General features: G+C 49.1%; 1 protein-coding gene across 4 annotated transcripts in view; it reads left to right on the top strand.

The window, feature by feature from the left end:
- nup98 (nucleoporin 98 and 96 precursor) overlaps window positions 1–22588 on the top strand; it is a 125528-nt gene that overhangs the window by 6000 nt on the left and 96940 nt on the right. For 3 of the 4 annotated variants that reach the window (XM_072477517.1, XM_072477519.1, XM_072477516.1), the window contains exons 2-8: window positions 6400–6503; window positions 9070–9174; window positions 10854–11030; window positions 12358–12500; window positions 16906–17013; window positions 19174–19357; window positions 20818–20883. In XM_072477517.1, the coding sequence (XP_072333618.1) occupies window positions 6428–6503; window positions 9070–9174; window positions 10854–11030; window positions 12358–12500; window positions 16906–17013; window positions 19174–19357; window positions 20818–20883 (859 nt within the window). In that variant the 5' untranslated portion in view covers window positions 6400–6427. The remainder of the gene's footprint in view (window positions 1–6399; window positions 6504–9069; window positions 9175–10853; window positions 11031–12357; window positions 12501–16905; window positions 17014–19173; window positions 19358–20817; window positions 20884–22588) is intronic. The other variant, XM_072477518.1, reaches the window with a different exon arrangement.

The raw sequence follows: 22588 nt of genomic DNA, 5'->3' as shown, positions 1-22588 counted from the left end.
GACCCCACTAGGGCTCCCCGCACACCTCTGTCGCCTCCATTGCCCCCAGATATTTAATGTTGCCGCCACCACTGGGTTCGTGGTAAATTTCTTTGGTGAGAACGGTAGTGGCGCCGTCACCAGCGCCTCTAGACTCGTCCCTTTACAGGACTTTCTCTCTAGTCTTTTCCACGCCGCTCCCTCTCCCTCTATCATCCATTTACGGATCATCGCCACATTGGCGGCCCAATAGTAGTTGCCCAAATTCGGCAGCGCCAGTCCCCCTCTATCTCTGCTACGTTGTAAGAACCCCCTCCTTACCCTCGGAACTTTCCCTGCCCACACGAAGCTCGTGACGCTCCTGTCTATTTTTTTAAAGAAGGCCTTAGTGATCAGTATAGGGAGACATTGGAATACAAATAGGAACCTCGGGAGGACCATCATCTTAATTGCCTGCACTCTGCCCGCCAGTGACAGTGGCTGCATGTCCCACCTCTTGAAGCCCTCTTCCATTTGTTCCACCAGTCGTGTCAGATTAAATCTGTGCAAGGTTCCCCAGCTCCTAGCGATCTGAATCCCCAGGTATCGGAAGTTTCTTTCCACTTTCCTTAGAGGCAGGCCTTCTATCTCTCTACTCTGGTCCCCAGGGTGTATCACGAAAAGTTCACTCTTCCCCATGTTAAGCCTATATCCCGAGAAATCTCCGAACTCCCTCAATATCTGCATGACCTCTGTCATCCCCCCCACTGGGTCCGTCACATACAACAGTAGGTCATCCGCGTAGAGTGACACTCGGTGTTCTTCTCCCCCTCTAATCACCCCTCTCCATTTTCTGGAGTCTCTCAGCGCCATGGCCAGTGGTTCAATTGCCAACGCGAACAGTAATGGAGATAGCGGGCATCCCTGTCTTGTTCCCCTGTATAGTCGGAAATACTCCGATCTTTGCCGACCCGTGACCACACTTGCCGTTGGGGCCCCATAGAGGAGTTTGACTCAGCTAACAAACCCGTCCCCGAACCCGAACCTCCTCAGCACCTCCCATAGATACTCCCACTCCACCCTGTCAAATGCCTTCTCTGCATCCATTGCCGCCACTATCTCTGCCTCCCCCTCTGCTGGGGGCATCATTATCACCCCTAATAGCCGTTGCACATTGACATTTAGTTGTCTCCCCTTTACGAATCCTGTCTGGTCTTCGTGCACCACCCCCGGGACACAGTCCTCTATCCTCGATGCCAGCACCTTTGCTAGCAATTTGGCGTCCACATTTAGTAGTGAAATAGGCCTATAGGACCCGCACTGCAGCGGATCTTTATCCCGCTTCAAAATTAGTGATATCGTCGCCTCCGACATTGTCGGGGGTAGAGTCCCCCCTTCCCTGGCCTCGTTAAAAGTCCTCACCAACAGCGGGGCCAGCAGGTCCACATATTTTCTATAAAATTCCACCGGGAACCCATCTGGTCCCGGGGCCTTCCCTGCCTGCATGTTCCCCAGCCCCTTGGTAACCTCATCCACCCCAATTGGTGCCTCCAGGCCTTCCACCTCCTGCTCCTCCACCCTCGGGAACCTTAATCGGTCCAGAAACTGCCGCATCTCCTCTTTTCCCTCCGGGGGTTGGGACCTATAAAGTCTTTCGTAAAAGGTCTTAAACACCCCGTTTATCTTCCCTGCTCTCCGCACCGTAGCTCCCTTTTCGTCTCTAATTCCCCCTATCTCCCTCACCGCTGTCCTCTTTCGCAGCTGATGGGCCAGCAGGCGACTAGCCTTTTCCCCATATTCATACCTCATCCCCTGTGCCTTCCTCCACAGCACCTCCGCCCTCCTGGTGGTCAGAAGGTCGAACTCCGTCTGGAGTCGTCGTCTCTCCCTGTACAGTCCCTCCTCCGGGGTCTCCGCAAATTCTTTGTCCACCCTTAAGATCTCCCCCAGTAATCTTTCCCTTTCCTTGGCCTCTGTTTTCCCTTTGTGGGCCCTGATGGAGATCAGCTCTCCTCTGACCACCGCCTTTAGTGCTTCCCATACCACTCCCACTCGGACCTCCCCGTCGTCATTGGCCTCCAGGTATCTCTCGATACATCCCCGCACTCTTCCACAGACTCCCTCATCCGCCAACAATCCCACATCTAATCGCCAGAGTGCACGCTGCTCCCTCTCCTCTCCTAGTTCCAGGTCCACCCAATGTGGGGCATGATCCGAGATAGCTATGGCTGAATACTCAGTTTCTTCCACCCTCGAGATCAACGACCTTCCCAAAACAAAAAAATCTATCCGGGAGTACACCTTATGAACATGGGAGAAGAAGGAGAACTCCCTGGCCTTCGGTCTAAGAAATCGCCATGGATCCACTCCCCCCATTTGGTCCATAAACCCCTTAAGCACCTTGGCCGCTGCCGGCCTTCTTCTGGTCTTAGATCTGGATCTATCTAGCCCCGGGTCCAGCACGGTGTTGAAGTCTCCCCCCATTATCAAGTTTCCTACCTCCAGGTCCGGTATACGTCCCAGCATCCGCTTCATGAATCCCGCATCATCCCAATTCGGGGCATATACGTTAACCAACACGACCTCCATTCCCTCCAGCCTGCCACTCACCATCACATATCTGCCTCCACTAACTGCTACAATGCTCCTTGCTTCGAATGATACCCGTTTCCCCACCAGTATGGCCACCCCTCTATTCTTTGCATCCAGCCCTGAATGGAACACCTGTCCCACCCATCCTTTCCTTAACCTAACTTGGTCCGCCACCTTCAGGTGCGTCTCCTGGAGCATAACCACGTCTGCCCTCAGTCCTTTCAAGTGCGCGAACACTCTGGCCCTTTTAATCGGTCCATTTAGGCCTCTCACGTTCCACGTGATCAGCCGCACTAGGGGGGCTACCTGCCCCCTTCCCATGTCGACTAGCCATCACCCTCTCTAAGCCAGTCCCATATCCTGCCTCCGCGCTCCCGCTCGCTCCCCCAGGTGGCGCATTCCAGCCCCGACCACCCTTTCTTTAGCCAGTTCCTCTTTGATTTCTGCAGCAGCAACCCAGTTATCCTCCCCCCCCCGCTAGATCCCCATCTAGCGTGGTTGCTCCCCCCATATTACTTCCGCAAGTCAGCTGACTTCAACTGACCCCGGCTTCTCCTCACTCGTTGGACCCCCCGTGTGGGGAACTCCCATCTACCTTGCGCCTATCTTCCCGCCATCATCTTTCTGGCGCGGGAACATCTCTGTAGCTGTCCCGCCCCTTGTGGCGCAGCTCCCTCTCCCACCCCACTTCCATTCCTCATCCTCCGCCTATGTCTCTTCTTTCCCCCCCCACCGGCGCCCACATTTCTTAGTGTCCCCCCCCTTCCCAATTTACATCTCTATATACATCGACAGTGACATTTCCCTCTAATATCAGTCCCTCAGTTCCGATCCAATTTCTCGTCTTTAATAAAGGTCCATGCTTCTTCCGCCGTTTCGAAGTAGTGATGTCTCTCCTGGTACGTGACCCATAGTCGCGCCGGCTGCAGCATCCCGAACTTCACCTTGTGTAGCACCTCCTTGGCTCGATTAAAACTCGCCCTCCTTCTCGCCACCTCCGCACTCCAATCCTGGTACACCCGTACCACCGCATTCTCCCATCTACTACTCCGTACCTTTTTGGCCCATCTCAGAACCACCTCTCTATCATTAAAGCGGTGAAATTGCACGATTGTCGCCCTAGGTGGTTCTCCCGCCTTTGGTCTCCTCGCAGGGACCCGATGAGCCCCCTCCACTTCTAAGGGGCCCGAAGGGGCCTCCGCTCCCATCAGCGAGCTTAGCATCGTGCTCACGTAAGCCCCACAGTCCGCTCCTTCCACTCCCTCAGGGAGACCCAGGATCCGAAGGTTCTTCCTTCGTGCTCTGTTTTCTAGGGCCTCAGTCCTTTCAATGCACTTTTTGTGGAGCGCCTCGTGCGTCTGTGTTTTGATCGCCAGGCCCAGGATCTCGTCCTCATTATCCGTCACCTTCTGCTCCACCACGCGGAGCTCTGTCTCCTGGGTCCTTTGTGCCTCCTTAAGCCCCTCAATTGCCTGCAGCATCGGGGTCAGCACCTCCTTCTTAAGTAGCTCCACACACCGTCTTAAGAATTCGTCTTGATCGGGCCCCCATGTCGCCTGGGTTTTCTCCGCCGCCATCTTGCTTCTTTTTCCCTTCTGTCCCTATCGTCGAGGATTCTTCGCGATGTAGCCGCCGCCGCCGATATTTTTCTCTTTCGTTGGGGGGGGGACTCCCTATTAACTCACCCCACACTGGGTTTCGGCGTGAAAAAATTTCCCGTTGGGGCTCTTAAAAGAGCCCGAAGGTCCGTTTGAGCTGGAGCCGCCGAAATGTGCGGCTTAGCTGGGCATCGCCGCAACCGGAAGTTCCACTAGGAAACATTCTACTGGACCCAGTTGCTTTAATTTGAGCGTAAGAAATAGGAGCAGGACTGAGCCTTTCCGATCAGAGCTGATCCGGTGCTTCAACTCCTCATATCCTTTAATTCCCTTAGATGAAGAGTCTGTCTATTCCAGCCTTGAATATATTCAATGAGGACCATCCACAACGCTCCGGGGTAGAGAATTCCATCGGTTCATTTCCTGCCTGTTTCCCCCTATAATAATTATCTTTATTATTATCACAAGTAGGCTTACATTAACACTGCAATGAAGTTACTGTGAAAATCCCCTCGTCGCCACACTCCGGCGCCTGTTCGGGTACACGGAGGGAGGATTCAGAATGTCCATTTCACCTAACAGCACGTCTTTCAGGACTTGTGGGAGGAAACCGGAGTTGAACCTGGATATCCCTTAATTCTCTGAGAGATGAAAAATCTGTCTGCCCCACAATCTGAGAGATATTCAACGATGGATCCACAACACTCCGATAGAGAATTCCAAAGATTCGCAACCCCCGGAGTGAGGAAATTTCTCCCCATCTTGGTCCTAAATGATCGGCCCCCAATCCTGAGACTGTGACCCCGTGTTTTAGATTCTCCGACCAGCGGGAACAATCGCTCAGCCTCCGTCCTGTCAATGTTCCAATCAGATCATCATCATTCTTCTAAACCCTCTAAGCCCAATTTAGTGTCTCATCATCGGACAATTTTTTCATCCCAGGGACCAATCTAGTGAACCTTCAATTGTGTACTGGCACAAATGCAAGTATGTCCTTGAATGTGGAGACCAAATCTGCACGCAGTATTTCAGATGTGGTGTCCCCAAAGCTCTACAACTGGAGCAAAGTTTATTTATCCTTGTACTCCACTCGCCTCGCAAAAAGGCCGTTTCCCTTCCTGATCTCTGTAGCTACATGCTAACTTTGTTCCTTGTGCAAGCACGCACCGGTCCCTTTGAGCATCAACATTTTCAAGTTTCTTGCTTTTTAAAAAGAAAATTCAGCTTTTCGATACTTGCAACCAAAGTGAATAACTTCTCTATGTTACGCCCCATCTACCATCTTGATGCCCACTCATTTAATCTGTCAATGTCTCTTTGCAGCCTCTTTCTGTCCTCCCCACAGCTTACTGTGTGGAGTCTGCACGTTCTCCCCGTGTCTGTGTGGGTTTCTTCCGGGTGCTCAGGTTTCCTCCCACCAGCCCTGGAAGATGTGCTGTTAGGTGAATGAATGAAATGAAAATGAAAATGGCTTATTGTCACAAGTAGGCTTCAAATGAAGTTACTGTGAAAAGACCCTAATCGCTACATTCTGGCGCCTGTTCGGGGAGGCTGTTACGGGAATTGAACCGTGCTGCTGGCCTGCCTTGGTCTGCTTTCAAAGCCAGCGATTTAGCCCTGTGCTAAACCGCCCCTAGTTGGACATTCTGAATTCTCCATCTGTACACGAACAGGCGCCGGAATGTAGCGACTAGGGAATTTTCACAGAAACTTCATTGCTGTGTTAATGTAAGCCTACTTGTGACAATAATAAAAGATTACATTATCACCTAGCTTTGTATTGTCAGGAAACCTGGATTGAATTCTCTGTCTCTTCATCAAAGTTGTTAATCTACCTTGTAAATAGCTGAAGGCCCAACACTGACTCTTGTGGCACTCCACTATTCACAGCCTGCCAACTTTAAATTGCACCATTTACCCCTACATAGAAAGCAGTCACCAATCCTCTATCCATACTAATGTATTGTTCACACTCCGTGAGACCTTATCTTGTGTGGCGTCTTATCGAATACCTAATGGGTTACAATGCTCTACTTATGACTTTTTAAACTACTGCCAGTCACTCCCAGTAACGGATCTGAAGAGACCGGCTGCAAGATTGGAAAGAGAATTCTCGTGTTTTTCATGCACCAGGGGGAGACTCCGTTGATATTTCAACCCTTACACTGAAATCCCAGTGACCATGCTATTTGGAGTTTTTGATTCCGCCTGAACATGATTCTAGGTGATTGATTTCCATTTTTCTCCACAGTCGCCTGCGATCTTGGTAATCTGGCAAGATGTTTAATAAGTCGCAGTTTGGCACGCCCACCTTCGGCAACACCAGCGGCTTCACCGCGTCGGCATTCGGACAAAGTAAGTTGCCTCTTTCTACATTTTTTGTTTTTGGGACGTTGCAAAGTGAGCATTGCCCACCCGCCGTCGACACGCCACCTGGTGAGAGAGTAAAGTTGCCGTTTAGACCAGACAGCTGAAAGAATTAGCCAGCTGGGTCTTCACAACAGCCCAGTGGCCGGTCGGAGAGTCTGAAATCAGTGTTCCCTCTCCGCTGTACACTGCATGGCTGCAGGAACCTGGGTGTCTCAGGCTTCTTCAGCCACCACAAGATTCTGCACATGTACTGCTGTGTGCTGGATGTAAAGGTACCCCAGCGTACTGAGCTACCCACACCACACACAGTGAAAACAGTAGTGAGGGGATGTTGTCTGGGATGTCAATTCTTTCATAAACATACAGCACCAACAGGATATTGGGCGCAATAGGTCCAGAGCCCCTCCATCTCACCCAATCAGGACAGCTTTGTATTCATTTCATCCTCCTGCCATTAAATGCATGGGTATTTTTACATGGTGTGTGTCTTAGCAGTGGAATACTGAGACACGGCCACAGGTGCCACTGGCTGTGTTTCGCTGGGTTTTGTGTTTTTGCAGATGTGTTCTGATCTGTGATGTTGTTTGCGAGAGCAGGGTAGACCAGCTGGTCGAGGAGCTGAGTGACAAGACATCATTTCACTGTAGGTTGTGGAGGTTTTGGGAGCGGCTGAGTAACACGAGGAGCAGTGAGTGAATTTCTGCTCCTTCAGGGTCTGGCTGGCAAGACTGCCATTGGCCCGTCCCCAGTTGTCCTGAGAAGGTGGCAGTGGGCAGCTGGTAGGTTTGATGCAACCAGATGACTTGTTAAACTCCATCGGAAGGAACTTAAGTCAACCATGTTGGTGTGTGATTGGGGTCAGTAGGCCCGGACTGGATAAGGACATCAAGTTCCCTTCCCTTGAAAACACAAGAAAGGAGCAGGAGGCGACCATTAGGCCCCACTGGCCTGCTGTGCCAGACAGGAAGATTGGGGCTGATCTTGTACCTCAACTCAATTTCCCATCCTGACCCCAAATCCCATCATTTCCATAGTGCCCACTAAAGGGGCTGGTTTAGCACAGTGGGCTCAATAGCTGGCTTGTAATGCAGAACAAGGCAACAGCACGGTTCAATTCCCGTACCGGCCTCCCTGAACAGGCGCCGGAATGTGGCGACTAGGGGCTTTTCATGGTAACTTCAGTGAAACCTACTTGTGACAAGCGATTATTATATTATTATTATTATAATCCCAACCTGACCCTAAATCCCATAATTTCTATCAATCTCTGTTTTGAATATACTCAAAACAGTATATGGCGAATTCCAAAGAAATTTCTCCTTGTTTCTGTCCTAAATGGCCGACCCCATCACAATCGCAGGCAATTTGATCCTTCCATGGTTAAGGGGACCAGCCCTGTGCACAAAAGGACATTAAGGATGTTGACATTTTGGAACAGTCCGGTCACTTCCTGGACACTTGCCCTGAAACCAAATTTTCTGCCCAAATGTATTAAAAATTGAAATTCTCAAACTGCCTAACTGGTAAAGCGGGCAGCATAATCAACGACCCCTCCCACCCGGCTTACTCACTCTTCCAACTTCCTACATCGGGCAGGAGATACAGAAGTCTGAGAACACGAACAGATTCAAAAATAGCTTCTTCCCCGCTGTTACCAGACTCCTAAATGACCCCCTTATGGACTGACCTCTTTAACATTGCACCCTGTATGCTTCACCCGATGCCAGTGTGTATGTAGTTACATTGTATACCTTGTGTTGCCCTATTATGTATTTTCTTTTATTCCCTTGTCTTCCCACATACTTAATGATCTGTTGAGTTGCTCGCAGAAAAATACTTTTCACTGTACCTCGGTACACGTGACAATAAACAAATCCAATCAATCAAATTAATTCTCTGAATTAATAGTTCAATGATGTAACCACTGCACCGCATCTATCTGCCACTCCCCTCACTGTTCCTGGGGAATGGGTCAGGTTAAAGGGTTCCTTTTAGTGCCAGAGAGTGCCTAGGTTGAAAAGAGTGTGAAGTGGAATTGAGCTAAATCTACCAGTGATGTTGCCAAGGCTGGACTTGTGTCTGTAAATTGGAGTGGCAAGGCAAGTTTAGAACTCTTTTCACACTCCAGCTTTCTTTCCTGGGGTCCCTGTCGCTCCTCTGCTTACCTTCCGCTGGAAACACTTTCTCCTTATTTATTTATCGGAATGCCGCTATTAATACTCCCCTTAAACTTCTTTGCTCTAAGGAACCAATCCCAGGGTTTTTTTTTTTTTTTTGAATTCTCGACATTGGACAGTCATGGTTGTTGAGATTGGATTTGATTTATTGTCAGTATGGGAATGTTCTCACGTGCAGATTGCTGGATTCTTGGATACGAAGGTGCTGACGAGAGTTGGGGATGGGATAGGAAAGGAGATGAGGTTGAGGATCTGCCATAATCCTTTATTAAATGATGGAGCAGACTGGAGGGATCGTGTGAGCAGCTCCTCCGATATCTTCTCTGGTCCCTCCTGAGCAGGAACCTAAAGGGCTGAGATTTCCTGTTTTTCAGACACGGCTACCCCAGGGTTTGGTGGATTTGGTGCAACAACGGCCGGATTTGGCGCAGCCACGAATGCTGGTGGTGGACTCTTTGGAAACACTCAAAACAAACCAGGTAAGGAACGGATTCCCGTTCTACTGCTTCCTGCTAAGCTTTGTGGTGTTTCTGACCATGGACCCCTCAAAAGAGGCATTTCTATTGTGAACCTCTGGTCATTCCAAATAGCTTTCCTTTGTTTAAAATTTCATTCACGTTATGTGGGTGTCGCTGGTTGGGCCAGCATTTATTACCCAACCCTAGTTGCCCTTGAGAAGGTGGCGGTGAGCTGCTGCCTTGAGCTGCTGCAGTCCCTGAGCTGTGGTACACCCTCTGTGCTGTTCAGTTCAGCCAACGCCTTTGACGTGTAGACGTTATTGTAATGTAGGAAAGCTAGCAACCAATTTCAGCGCAACAAAATCATTAGAATGGCGGCAGCACAGAAGGGGGCCATTCGATCAGTCATGTACATGCCGACCCTCTGAAGGAGCAATCCAGCTAGTCCCATTCCCGTTTTTCCTTGACGGATAACGATCCAATTCTCCTTAGAAAGCCTCGATTGAAACTGCCTCATCATCCTTGGGCGGCGTGTTCCAGATCCTGACCGCTCGCTGGGTAAAAAACCTTCTTCTCGTGTCCCCATTGCTCCTTTTATCGGTTACCGTAAAACTGACTCTTCTGTTCCTCGATTCTTCCACCAATGGGAACAGGTTTCCTCTCTCCAATCCATCTACATAAGTGACATTTCCCATTCCTGGGGCCATTCTCATGAAACTTTTCTGCAATTTATCCAAAGCCTTCACATCCTTCTTAAAATGCAGTGTCCAGAACTGGACCCAACATTTGAGCTAAGGCCAATGATTGATACGTGTTTCACATAATCGCCTTGTTATCACAAACACACATAAATGACCAGGACACCTTTTTGTGTTATGTTGCGAATCAGTATTGGCAATTGGAAACCGCAGCTAAATCCATATTTTGTTTGATGTCACAGTCAGCGTTTACAGCACAGCAACAGGCCCTTCTGCACATCGTGTCTGTGCCAGCCATCAAGCATCTGTCTATTCTAATCCCATTTTGCCAAGGTGCCAGCTGTGGGTAGGAGTCTTGCCTCTCGAATCAGAAGGTTGTGGGTTCCAATCCCACTACAGGGACTTGAACACCCACTATAGGCTCTCAGTGCAGTAATCGGCTCTCAGTGCAGTACTCCGGGAGTTCCTCTACTGTCAAAGAGGATGAGGCGTCTGCCCTCCTGAATGGATGCAAAAGATCCTCAGGCATTGTTTGAAAGAAGAGCAGGAGATTTGTCCTGTTCTCTGATCAGTCCCTCAAACATGCGCAAAAAACAGATCATCACTTTGGTTTCTGAGAGCTCGCTGTGTGAGAATTACAGTGGTGACTTTTTAAAAATTCATTTATGGGATGGGTGTCGCTGGTTAGGTTACCCTTTATTGCCCATCCCTAGTTGCTCTTCAGAAGGTGGTGGTGAGTTGCCTTCTTGAACCGCCGTAGTCCCTGAGGTGTAGGTACACACACTATGCTGTTAGGGAGGGCGTTGCAGGATGTTGTCCTAGCGACAGTGAAGGACACTTCACAGTCACTTTGGGGTATCTTGAGGTTGTGAAAAGTGCTGTATAAATGCAAGTTGCTTCTTTCCAGCATCTTTGTTTTTCACGAAGCACAAACTTGTCAACTGCACATCAGACTTCCTCTGTTGTCAAGCTCACCTAACGGCGTGGCTCTTTTCTTTCCAGGAGGGCTGTTTGGCTCCAGTAGTTTTGGGCAGCCGGCAACATCATCCACCAATGCCGGCTTCGGTTTTGGCACAACAACGTCCAACAGCCTGTTTGGGGGCACGAGCACCGGGGGCCTCTTCTCCAATCAGCAGAGCAATGCCTTCACGCAGAGCAAGCCTGCCGGAGGCTTTGGAAGTAAGTAGGTCTTTTGTCAGGCATTGGAGAGCAGAAGAGGCAGATTTGACTTGGTGCTCCAGGTGAGTACTGAGTTATCAAGAGCCACACAGTGTCTCAAATCTGCCCTGGTTTGGATGTACATTTATTTGAGCATTACAGATCTTGTGCGTGTCTGAAGAGTTCTCCCTGGGCAACGCTGCAGCTTCCCTTTCCCAGCTCACTGCCTGAGGGAAACTTGGTCATCTCCTTGCTGGGTTTTATTGCATGCCAGGTGGCTGCACAATTAACATACAATGAATTATTGTGTAGAGAGCATCTAGTATGTGTAGAGCTGCAGCACGTCTGGCAAGTGCTGTGTAAATGCAAGGTTTTCCTCCTCTGAATCTCAGTCCATACAATCTCTGCAGTGCAGGAGGACGTCATTCGGCCCATTGAGTCTGCACTGACCCTCTGAATGGACACCCGCCTAGACCACTGCCTCTGCCTCATCTCGGCAACTGCATATTTTTGGACTCTAAAGGGTGATTTATCACGGGCAATCCACCTAACCTGCACGTCTTTGGACTGTGGGAGGAAACCGGAGCACCCGGAGGAAACCCACGCAGACACGGGGAGAACGTGCAAACGCCACACAGTCACCCGAGGTGGGAGTTGAACTTGGGACCCTGCTGCTGTGAAGCAACAGTGCTAACCCCTGTCTAGTAGGGAGCATGATGGGCTGAATTTACAGGATCAGCCATGGGTAGCACTGTCGCAACTCTTAGTCAGGAAGTCATGCGTTCATTCCGATCCAGACACTTTAGTCACAACCTCTAAGCTGACGCTGGTGCAAATTTGAGGCAGGGTTGCATGGTCTTTCAGAGGAGACATTAAACTACCCTCTTGGGCGGATGTGGAAAACAAATCCTATGGTCGCTATTTTGAAGAAGAGCAGGAGAGTTCTCCCCGGTGTCCTGGCTAATATTTCTGTAGTTATTTATGGGGTCTACCTATGAGAACATTCTGCAACCAGAGTTGTACTTCAAAAGTACAGAATTGACTGGAAAGTGCCTTGAGGTACCCTGAATGGAGCTATAAAAAGTCCTGTTTTGTTGTTTAAGCGTCTCTTCGAGTTGAATGTTCCCAGATGCTGCCTACTGAGTACAGAATTGCCTGTTTATCTGCTGTCAGCCCATTTCACCATCTTTCGATTCAGTGCTGAACTTGGTAGTTTCCTGTCCGAGAGGCTGGATTGATGGTTCATGTGGGATAGTGGGGGGGGATTGCTGTAATGTGCAAGAACACCCATAACGGTTGGGCTTTTGTGTACTCTGGGAATTCATGCACTCCACGCTCCTGTTTTCAGATTTCGGAACCAGCACAGCTGGAGGTGGCCTCTTCGGCACGACCAGCACAGCCTCCAATCCTTTCGGCGGCACCTCGGGGACTTTGTTTGGGGGAACCACCTTCAGCACGGCCGCCCCTACAGGAACAACTGTGAAATTCAATGTGAGTATACTGTGGTCTCGGTCGAGAAGGTATATGTGAGAATGATGCGGTCTCGGTAGAGAGGGTATGCGAGTACGATGCTGTCTCGGTACAGACGGTATGTGAGTATGATGTGGTCTCGGTAGAGAGGGTATGCGAGTACGATGCGGTCTCGGTAGAGAGGGTATGTGAGTATGATGCGGTCTCGGTAGAGAGGGTATGTGAGTATGATGTGGTCTCGGTAGAGAGGGTATGCGAGTACGATGCGGTCTCGGTACAGACGGTATGTGAGTACGATGCGGTCTCGGTAGAGAGGGTATGTGAGTATGACGCGGTCTCGGTGGAGAGGGTATGTGAGTATGACGCGGTCTCGGTGGAGAGGGTATGTGAGTATGATGCGGTCTCGGTAGAGAGGGTATGCGAGTACGATGCGGTCTCAGTACAGACGGTATGTGAGTACGATGCGGTCTCGGTAGAGAGGGTATGTGAGCATGACGCGGTCTCGGTAGAGAGGGTATGTGAGTATGATGAGGTCTCAGTACAGTGGTATGTGAGTAGGATGTGGTCTCAGTACAGAGGGTAGAAGGGGTTATGTGAGTATGATGTGGTCTCGGTAGAGAGGGTACAAAGAGAACAATGAACAAAGAAAAATTACAGCACAGGAACAGGCCCTTCGGCCTTCCAAGCCTGCGCTGATCCAGATCCTCTATCTAAAACTGTCACCTATTTTCTAAGGATCTGTATCCCTCTGCTCCCTGCCCGTTCATGTATCTGTCCAGATACATCTTAAATGACGCTATCGTGCCCGCCTCTACCACCTCCACTGGCAATGCGTTCCAGGCACCCACCACCCTCTGCGTAAAGAACTTTCCACGCATATCTCCCTTAAACCTTTCCCCTCTCGCCTTGAACTCGTGACCCCTAGTAATTGAGGCCCCCACTCTGGGGGGGGAAAAAGCTTCTTGCTATCCACCCTGTCTATACCTCTCATGATTTTGTACACCTCAATGAGCTCCCCCCTCAACCTCTGACTTTCTAATGAAAATAATCCTAATCTACTCAACCTCTCTTCATAGCTAGCGCAATGTGGGGTATGTGAGGGTACAGAGGGTATGCGAGTAAGATGCGGTCTCGGTACAGAGGGTATGTGAGTATGATGCGGTCTCGGTAGAGAGGTTATTTGAGTATGATGCGGTCTTGGTAGAGAGAGTATGTGAGTATGACGCGGTGGCAGAAGAGACGGTATGTGAGTATGATGCGGTCTCGGTAGAGAGGGTATGTGAGTATGATGTGGTCTCGGTAGAGAGGGTATGTTAGTATGACGCGGTGGCAGAAGAGACGGTATGTGAGTATGATGCGGTCTCGGTAGAGAGGGTATGTGAGTATGACGCGGTCTCGGTAGAGAGGGTATGTGAGTATGATGCGGTCTCGGTAGAGAGGGTATGTGAGTATGATGCGGTCTCGGTAGAGAGGGTATGTGAGCATGACGCGGTCTCGGTAGAGAGGGTATGTGAGTATGATGCGGTCTCGGTAGAGAGGGTATGTGAGTAGGATGTGGTCTCGGTACAGAGGGTAGAAGGGGTTATGTGAGTATGATGTGGTCTCGGTAGAGAGGGTACAAAGAGAACAATGAACAAAGAAAAATTACAGCACAGGAACAGGCCCTTCGGCCTTCCAAGCCTGCGCTGATCCAGATCCTCTATCTAAAACTGTCACCTATTTTCTAAGGATCTGTATCCCTCTGCTCCCTGCCCGTTCATGTATCTGTCCAGATACATCTTAAATGACGCTATCGTGCCCGCCTCTACCACCTCCACTGGCAATGCGTTCCAGGCACCCACCACCCTCTGCGTAAAGAACTTTCCACGCATATCTCCCTTAAACCTTTCCCCTCTCGCCTTGAACTCGTGACCCCTAGTAATTGAGGCCCCCACTCTGGGGGGGGAAAAAGCTTCTTGCTATCCACCCTGTCTATACCTCTCATGATTTTGTACACCTCAATGAGCTCCCCCCTCAACCTCTGACTTTCTAATGAAAATAATCCTAATCTACTCAACCTCTCTTCATAGCTAGCGCAATGTGGGGTATGTGAGGGTACAGAGGGTATGCGAGTAAGATGCGGTCTCGGTACAGAGGGTATGTGAGTATGATGCGGTCTCGGTAGAGAGGTTATTTGAGTATGATGCGGTCTTGGTAGAGAGAGTATGTGAGTATGACGCGGTGGCAGAAGAGACGGTATGTGAGTATGATGCGGTCTCGGTAGAGAGGGTATGTGAGTATGATGTGGTCTCGGTAGAGAGGGTATGTTAGTATGACGCGGTGGCAGAAGAGACGGTATGTGAGTATGATGCGGTCTCGGTAGAGAGGGTATGTGAGTATGACGCGGTCTCGGTAGAGAGGGTATGTGAGTATGATGCGGTCTCGGTAGAGAGGGTATGTGAGTATGATGCGGTCTCGGTAGAGAGGGTATGTGAGTAAGATGCGGTCTCGGTAGAGAGGGTATGTGAGTATGATGCGGTCTCGGTAGAGAGGGTATGTGAGTATGATGCGGTCTCGGTACAGAGGGTATGTGAGTATGATGCGGTCTCGGTACAGAGGGTATGTGAGTATGATGCGGTCTCGGTAGAGAGGGTATGTGAGTATGACGCGGTCTCGGTAGAGAGGGTATGCGATTACGATGCGGTCTCGGTAGAGAGGGTATGTGAGTATGATGTGGTCTCGGTACAGAGGGTATGTGAGTATGATGCGGTCTCGGTAGAGAGGGTATGTGAGTATGATGTGGTCTCGGTAGAGAGGGTATGTGAGTATGATGAGGTCTCAGTACAGTGGTATGTGAGTAGGATGTGGTCTCAGTACAGAGGGTAGAAGGGGGTATGTGAGTATGATGCGGTCTCGGTAGAGAGGTTATTTGAGTATGATGCGGTCTTGGTAGAGAGAGTATGTGAGTATGACGCGGTGGCAGAAGAGACGGTATGTGAGTATGATGCGGTCTCGGTAGAGAGGGTATGTGAGTATGATGTGGCCTCGGTAGAGAGGGTATGTTAGTATGACGCGGTGGCAGAAGAGACGGTATGTGAGTATGATGCGGTCTCGGTAGAGAGGGTATGTGAGTATGACGCGGTCTCGGTAGAGAGGGTATGTGAGTATGATGCGGTCTCGGTAGAGCGGGTGAGAAAGTGGAAACTTGCAGCGTTGAGCTGTTCACCGTTTTAAAAATTTATTCTTTCATGAGATATGAATGTTTGCTGGCTGAGACAGTGTTTGTTGTCCTTGAACTGAATGGCCATTTCAGAGGCCGTTAAGAGTGAACCAGGGCAGTACAGTGGCACAATGGTTAGCACTGATGCCTCGGCGCCGAGGTCCCAGGTTCGATCCCGGCTCTGGGTCACTGTCCGTGTGGAGTTTGCACATTCTCCCCGTGTTTGCGTGGGTTTCGCCCCCACAACGCAAAAATAGGTGGATTGGCCACGCTCAATTGCCCCTTAATTGGAAAAAATGAATTGGGTACTCTATTTTTTTTTTAAATAGTGAACCACATTGTTGTGGGTCACGTGTCGGCCAGACCGGGTAAGGGCGACAGATTTCCTTCCCTGAAGTGCATCAGTGAACCAGATGGGTTTTTACAACAATCAATGATTTATGGCTTTGATGAAGAGTGATCGGACTCGAAACGTTCGCTCTTTTCTCTCCCTACAGATGCTGACAGACCTGCTGAGATTTTCCAGCATTTTCCCTTTTGTTTCAGATTCCAGCATCTGCAGTAATTTGCTTTTATTCATGGCCACCATTACTTTATATTTCAGATTCATTAATTCAATTTAAATTTCACTGGTGGGAGTTGAATCGCTATCCCCAGGTCATTAGCTTGGGTCTAATACACCACTATCTCCCCAAGCTTTCCAGTGCTTGAAGTGGGGTAAATTGGATGCTGCGCAGATTGATGGGAGAGAGAAAGGAGTTAGTTGCAGTGGATATTTATTCCTGTGGTAGTGTTCCACAGCTCATGACCGAGCACCACTTGTTGGCACTCTAGTAAAATACATGTTAATCCTGTTCCGATGCGCCTGGACTGGATGCTAACAGCCACGTTATTCTGCGAGCACTGGAAACTTTACAACTGGCTAATGGGGCATTTTAATAATTGCTGCACCGCAACTGGTGTGAGATTGAGAGCGGGAAGGGCTGAGCAATGTGAGCTTGGGCAGCTCTGCCAGCCAACCATTGTGGTACTGAGAGATTTGAGCTGGCAGGTCCCAGCTTCAATCAGCAGACTTGTAGGCGAACTCTCTACAGCCAGGATATAAGGGGCGGTTTGGCATGTGGAATTTATTTTGATTTTAGTTGCTCTAAACTCCATACATTGTCGCATCCAAGTGCCCTGCTGCATTAACTTTACGATTATTGTTTGCTTTTCGTATGCCTGCAGCCCCCAACAGGCACAGACACCATGGTGAAGTCTGGAGTCAGCACCAACATCAGTACCAAACACCAGTGTATCACAGCCATGAAGGAGTACGAGACCAAGTCACTCGAGGCGAGTATCATTGTGGAGACTCTGATCAGAATAGCAATTATTGGTCATGTATAGTATTACGATTCCCATAACTTGAAAGACTTCCCACGATATCAACGGAATGAAACCCGATTTCACTCTTTAAAACTTTAAATGAGTCAACTAAAATCAACACACTTCAAATATTAACAATACTTCAAATCAAATGATAAATTTCACTTTTAAAGGTTGATATAACAAAGGTATGCTTCACGGTTCGAAGCTCTCTCATCACTTCCCATGCAAATGTGACACCATGTGCAATGCCAGCCTTTCCAGGCCACCTTCCCGTAGTGAGACCGCTCACTTCCCACTCAATGGATGTGGCCCTCAAATTGCTTTTGCTGGCAACTAAATTCTACCCGAAGTTGCTGGATGCAGTCCACACCCAAACAGCACTTGCTTGCAGAAAACCTCCGCGGCGAGTTGTGGACAGTTTTGATGACACACAATCCCCAGAGCACTCTAACCCCTTTAAACGGTCTGGGTGGTTTTGGCAAAGCTCCAATGAGGGTCTTGTCCAATTCATTATTCCAGTTCTCCCTGTCTCCAGCTCGCGGTTCTTGCTGTGTAACAAGCACATTAACACAAGTCACTGCTAGTGGACGGCACAGTGGTTGGCAGTGCTGCCTCAGAGTGCCAGAGACCCAGGTTCAATTCCGTCCTTGGGTGACTGTGTGGAGTTTGCATGTTCACCCTGTGTCTGCGCGAGTTTCCTCCGGGTGCTCATTATTATCCCAGGCCAGTGGCTAGGGTACTGGACCAAAACCCCAATATTTTAGTTTAATTGTAAGACTGGTTGGAAATAATAATAAATCCAGGAGTGATTGCATAAAAAAATAGGGGGTAGGTGGTTATTTTTTAAATAAAACTTTTATCATAAATACAATATCACCTTTTTTGCGAGCCCCCCAAGGCTGCGTACTTAGCCCCCTACTATACTCTCTATATACACACACAGCTCCAACTCTGCAAGTTTGCTGATGACCATAGTGGGTTGGATCTCGAACAATGATGAGTCAGAATACAGGAGGGAGATAGAGGACCTATTGGAGTGGTATAACGACAATAATCTCTTCCTCAACGTCAGCAAAACTAAAGAGCTGGCCATTGACTTCAGGAAACAAAGTATCGTACACACCCCTGTCTGCATCAACGGGGCTGAGATGCAGATCATAGAATTTACATTGCAGAAGATGGTAAACAGCTTCAAATTCCGAGGCATACACATAACCAGGGGCTGGTTTAGTACAGTGGGCTAAATCACTGGCTTTGCAAGCAGACCAAGGCAGGCCAACAGCACGGTTCAATTCCCGTACCAGCCTCCCCGACCAGGCGGAATGTGGCGACTAGGGGCTTTTCACAGTAACTTCATTTGAAGCCTACTTGTGACAATAAGCAATTTTCATTTCATAACCCATGTCGACGCTACGACCAAGAAAGCACAACAGCGCCTATACTTCCTCAGGAAACTAAGGAAATTCGGCATGTCCACATTGATTCTTCCCAAATTTTACAGATGCACCATAGAAAGCATCCTATCTGGCTGCATCACAACCTGGTATGGCACTGGGAAGCAGGGTAGCACAGTTGCTTCACATCTTCAGGGTCCCTGGTTCGATTCCCGATAGATCACTGTCAATGTGGAGTCTGCACGTTCTCCCAGTGTCTGCGTGGGTTTCCTCCGGGTGCTCCGGTTTCCTCCCACAGTCCAAAGACGCGCTGTTAGGTGGATTGGACATTCTGAATTCTCCCTCTGTGTACCCGAACAGGCGTCAGAATGTGGCGACTAGGGGATTCTCACTAACTTCATTGTGGTGTAGTAAGTCTACTTGTGACGCTAATAAAGATTATTATTATCTGAAACCAATTTTGTATTGATAGATTTGAAGCACATTTGTATTCCCAAAACTGCGGTACTGGGAAATGAGCTTCTGTTCTGTGAATTACTTGTCCTGGTCTCTAGATTCCCAGTCCAGTAACATTTTCACTGCACTGCCTCACTCTCCATCAAACTCAATTGATTGATCTCCGCAGCTCTGGGCTAAAGGATGGGGGAATAAATCGGGTAGGATTCCTGATCACTGGCTGCTTATTCTCCCCAGTTAACTCTCTCTCTTGGTGTGATCTTGCTTTGTCCAGGAGTTGCGTCTGGAGGATTACACGGCTGGCCGCAAGGGACCACAGGCCCCCCTTGGGGGAGGTGGCGGTTTGTTTGGCACCCCGACTGCTACGCCCAGCGCTGGCACTGGGCTGTTTGGCGCTACACCTGCCAACCTGGCCGGAGGATTCAACTTTGGACAGAACAAAACAGGCTTTGGAGCAAGTGAGTTGATTGATTGTTTGGAATGGACTGCAGCCTGGTGTGTTCCAGACTGGGGCGTACATTTCGGGGATGTTTGGGGGGGCAGGGGGTGGCATTACAAGTATCAAAGTATTGAGGGCTATAGTGATGGTTGCTGAAGCCCCTACAATATGGATGTGCAGCATTAGTGCCTTAATTCATTCTCTCCAGATGATGAAAGTGATGGTGCTGTTGTTTATACCCAGTCCAAGTTAGTCCCTTGTACTTTTCACATTTGCCATTTATCCAGCTCCGGAGAGAGTGTCGGGAGGAAGTTTGGCCATTACAGGGGTGATCGCAGCAGAGGGGGATCCTGTCCTGGTGGCCCCTCCGCTTATCCAGAGCTCTGCTGTTCATGCCCTTACTCACCGCCATCATCCCCACAACCCCATCCAGTACTCACCGGCCTCCATTGGTCCTGCCAATGCCTCTGTTTTTAAATTTTCGAGTAGGTGCTGCATTAGTGCCGAGGGCAGCACAACAGTAAACCGATTTGTCCTGGCCCAGGTCCCTCTGTCAAACAACAGTGACTGTCATTCTGGTCTTGCTGTATCTGAAAAATAATCTGTCCACCTAACTACATAACCAATCAGTGCAACCCAGAATATTTGCAATGTTTAAAGGTACACACACGCTTGCTCTCTCATTTGATCATTTCATTGCAAGATTTGTGTATTTTCCTAGATTTCTATAGCGCAAAGCCCAAGGTGAAATAGCATGCCCTTTTTCAGTATTCTGACAGAGGCTTATTAACTCGGCTGCCTCTTGCCCAGCCGTTCACTAACTGGTTGGTTCTCTGTGGAGGATGCTGGGAAGGCCGGCTCGTGCCCATCCTGAATTTCCTGAGGGCATCGAATCAGTCAGGTTACTGTGGGCCTGGAGTCACGTATAGACACAGACCGAGTCGGGACACCCGGTTTCCGTCCCTGAGGGACACTGGTGAACCAGATTTATCTTTTTTGACCACCTGACAGATTCGTAGTCACCTGTACCGGCTTTTTATTCCGGATTTTCTTAACTCTGTCCAAATTCTCAAACCGTCCACATTGGGATTTGACAATTCTGGGTTACTAGCCCCGGTTTCTGGCTTATTGGAACAATAGCATAATCACCAAACACTTGTTATCCCTCACCAAAAATGGACCGGACTGTTTCAGGGGGCATCATACACTTTTTATTTTTTAAAGTATGTACGGCATCTTTTATAAAACGCTATTTGAGTTTTCTCTCCTTTTACTGAAGGCTGTGATGTTTGTGGGGGGGCGGGGGGGGTCAGAGCTCGGTCTCTAGCACAGTTCCTTGCAGTTACTGATGGCGAGCTACCTGTGCCCACGGGCTCCCCAGATGTCGATTTGTCTCCTTTGTTGCCGCTTTTAGTTGTGTTGTAAATTCTTTTCTTTTTTTAAAAATCAAACATTGAACGAGTGACTTCCTTTCCTCAGACACTGGTCTCCTTTCCCAAGTGGGTGTGCTGGGGACAGTCTGTGGGTCCAGTCTTCAGAAAACAGGTAGGGACTTTCATCGTGAGAATGAAAAGCTTTGATGACAGCCGAGACCAGGTAGTGGTTCGGTCTTTTTACAGGAAGCATAAACTACGTTGCACGATTGCGCTGGAAGCATCTACTAACCAACAGCAAAAGCTGGAATTCCTTCGGGGTCCAGCTCCTCTTTTCCTATTTACGCCCCCCTCCTCCGTTGAAAGTTTTGGCTCCTTTGCAGTGAAGCGTCCTGTGGGCACAGCCAGCTATGTGACTGCTCTCTTTCCCCGTCCAGTGTGGCCGTTGTTTCCAGAGCCTTAAGGGCAGGTGTCGCCAGTCTGTTCGATCGTGACTGGCAGAGCCCCATCTTTCATTTCTGCCTGGTGTCCCCGTGCATGCATCCATCACTCCGTGTCCAACTACTAGGAGTGACCATGGTGTACACAATTTGACACTCTTGTTATCATAACTCTTAACAGTTATGTCCCACGTGCCTTTTACAAACTGTGTGCATGTGGTTTTGTATCCTGTGGGATGGACAGAGTCACCCCAAGAGTTGCTGTACTAGAAGATGTTCAAGGAACATATCCTTCTGTGGAATTTGAAAGTGTTTGGCGGGTTTGGAAATTAAAGGAGCCATCACAGATAGGAATAGTGAGGAAGCTTTCTTGCCCAACAGCTCTGATGTGCAAGAGTTATGCACTCCTCTTGTCCAACCAAGCTTCATATGGAGCAGAGGTAAGGTGGGGGAGAGAGAGGTTTGTGGGGCGGCGAGAGCCAGGCCTGGGGTGAGCTAACTAATTTGCAGAAAGGAGCAGAACTCGATTAATAGGAAATGTCACCTTTTGAAACAGTTATTTTGCTTCAAATTCACCCTAGTTATCCCCAATGGTGGACAGTCCGTTTGTTATAGTTGAGTGGTTTACCAGGCCAGCTCAGAGGGACATTATTAGTTAATCATGTTATGCTGGACTGGAGTCACATTGAGGCTGAGACTGGGTCAGGGCAGCAGGTGTTGAGAGAATGGAGCAGCAGGAAATGCTGTGTGAATGGACATGAAGCTTTGCGTATCCTGTCACAATGGGGTGTCAGTTTATGTTGCATTTTGATACCTCTATGCTGCTGTAGAACTAAAAGACTCTCCCAGTGGCACACTTGATGGGAGTGGGGAGCAAGAGGAAGGTTCACAGTGACTATAGCATCTGTCTGCTATCAACCATGATCTCAGAAAGGATTTAATCTCTCCCTCTACCAACTAGGTAACTGGTGCGTTCTGATAACTCCGGGAGGGTGCAATGGGTATGTTGGAGGGTTAAAACAACCCAGCACCCCTGCTGGACAGGAAAAGTGGCTCCTTCCAGCTCAGGGCTGTCTACAATTTATCGTATTGCACTGGTTTGTTGTATTTTATGGTATCGGAACTCCCCACCCCTTGGGGTGCTGGATAGGAGACACCTACACACTGAAGTGGAGCTCGAATATTGTACCTGTTACATGCAGCTGCCCCAAACAGGCGTTGCCTGGTTGACGCCCTTAAAGGTTAGCAAAACTTGATCAATAAATAGTTTGGGCACACCTTGGCACGGTTCCCTTCTATTGTCTGCCACAAGGACATTAATGCAGTTGATGGCCACTTTAATGAAAACGTTAAACAGATTTTCCTTGAATGTTACCATGCACTGCAGGATGGTGTGTTATGGAGGTGGTGAACATTGGCAGGCGGACATCATTCAGT

This window comes from Scyliorhinus torazame, chromosome 15 (genome assembly GCF_047496885.1).
Source record: "Scyliorhinus torazame isolate Kashiwa2021f chromosome 15, sScyTor2.1, whole genome shotgun sequence".
NCBI classification, from domain to species: domain Eukaryota; kingdom Metazoa; phylum Chordata; class Chondrichthyes; order Carcharhiniformes; family Scyliorhinidae; genus Scyliorhinus; species Scyliorhinus torazame.
Note: the sequence above shows the minus strand (reverse complement) of the source record. Positions and strands in the feature narration are given on the sequence as shown.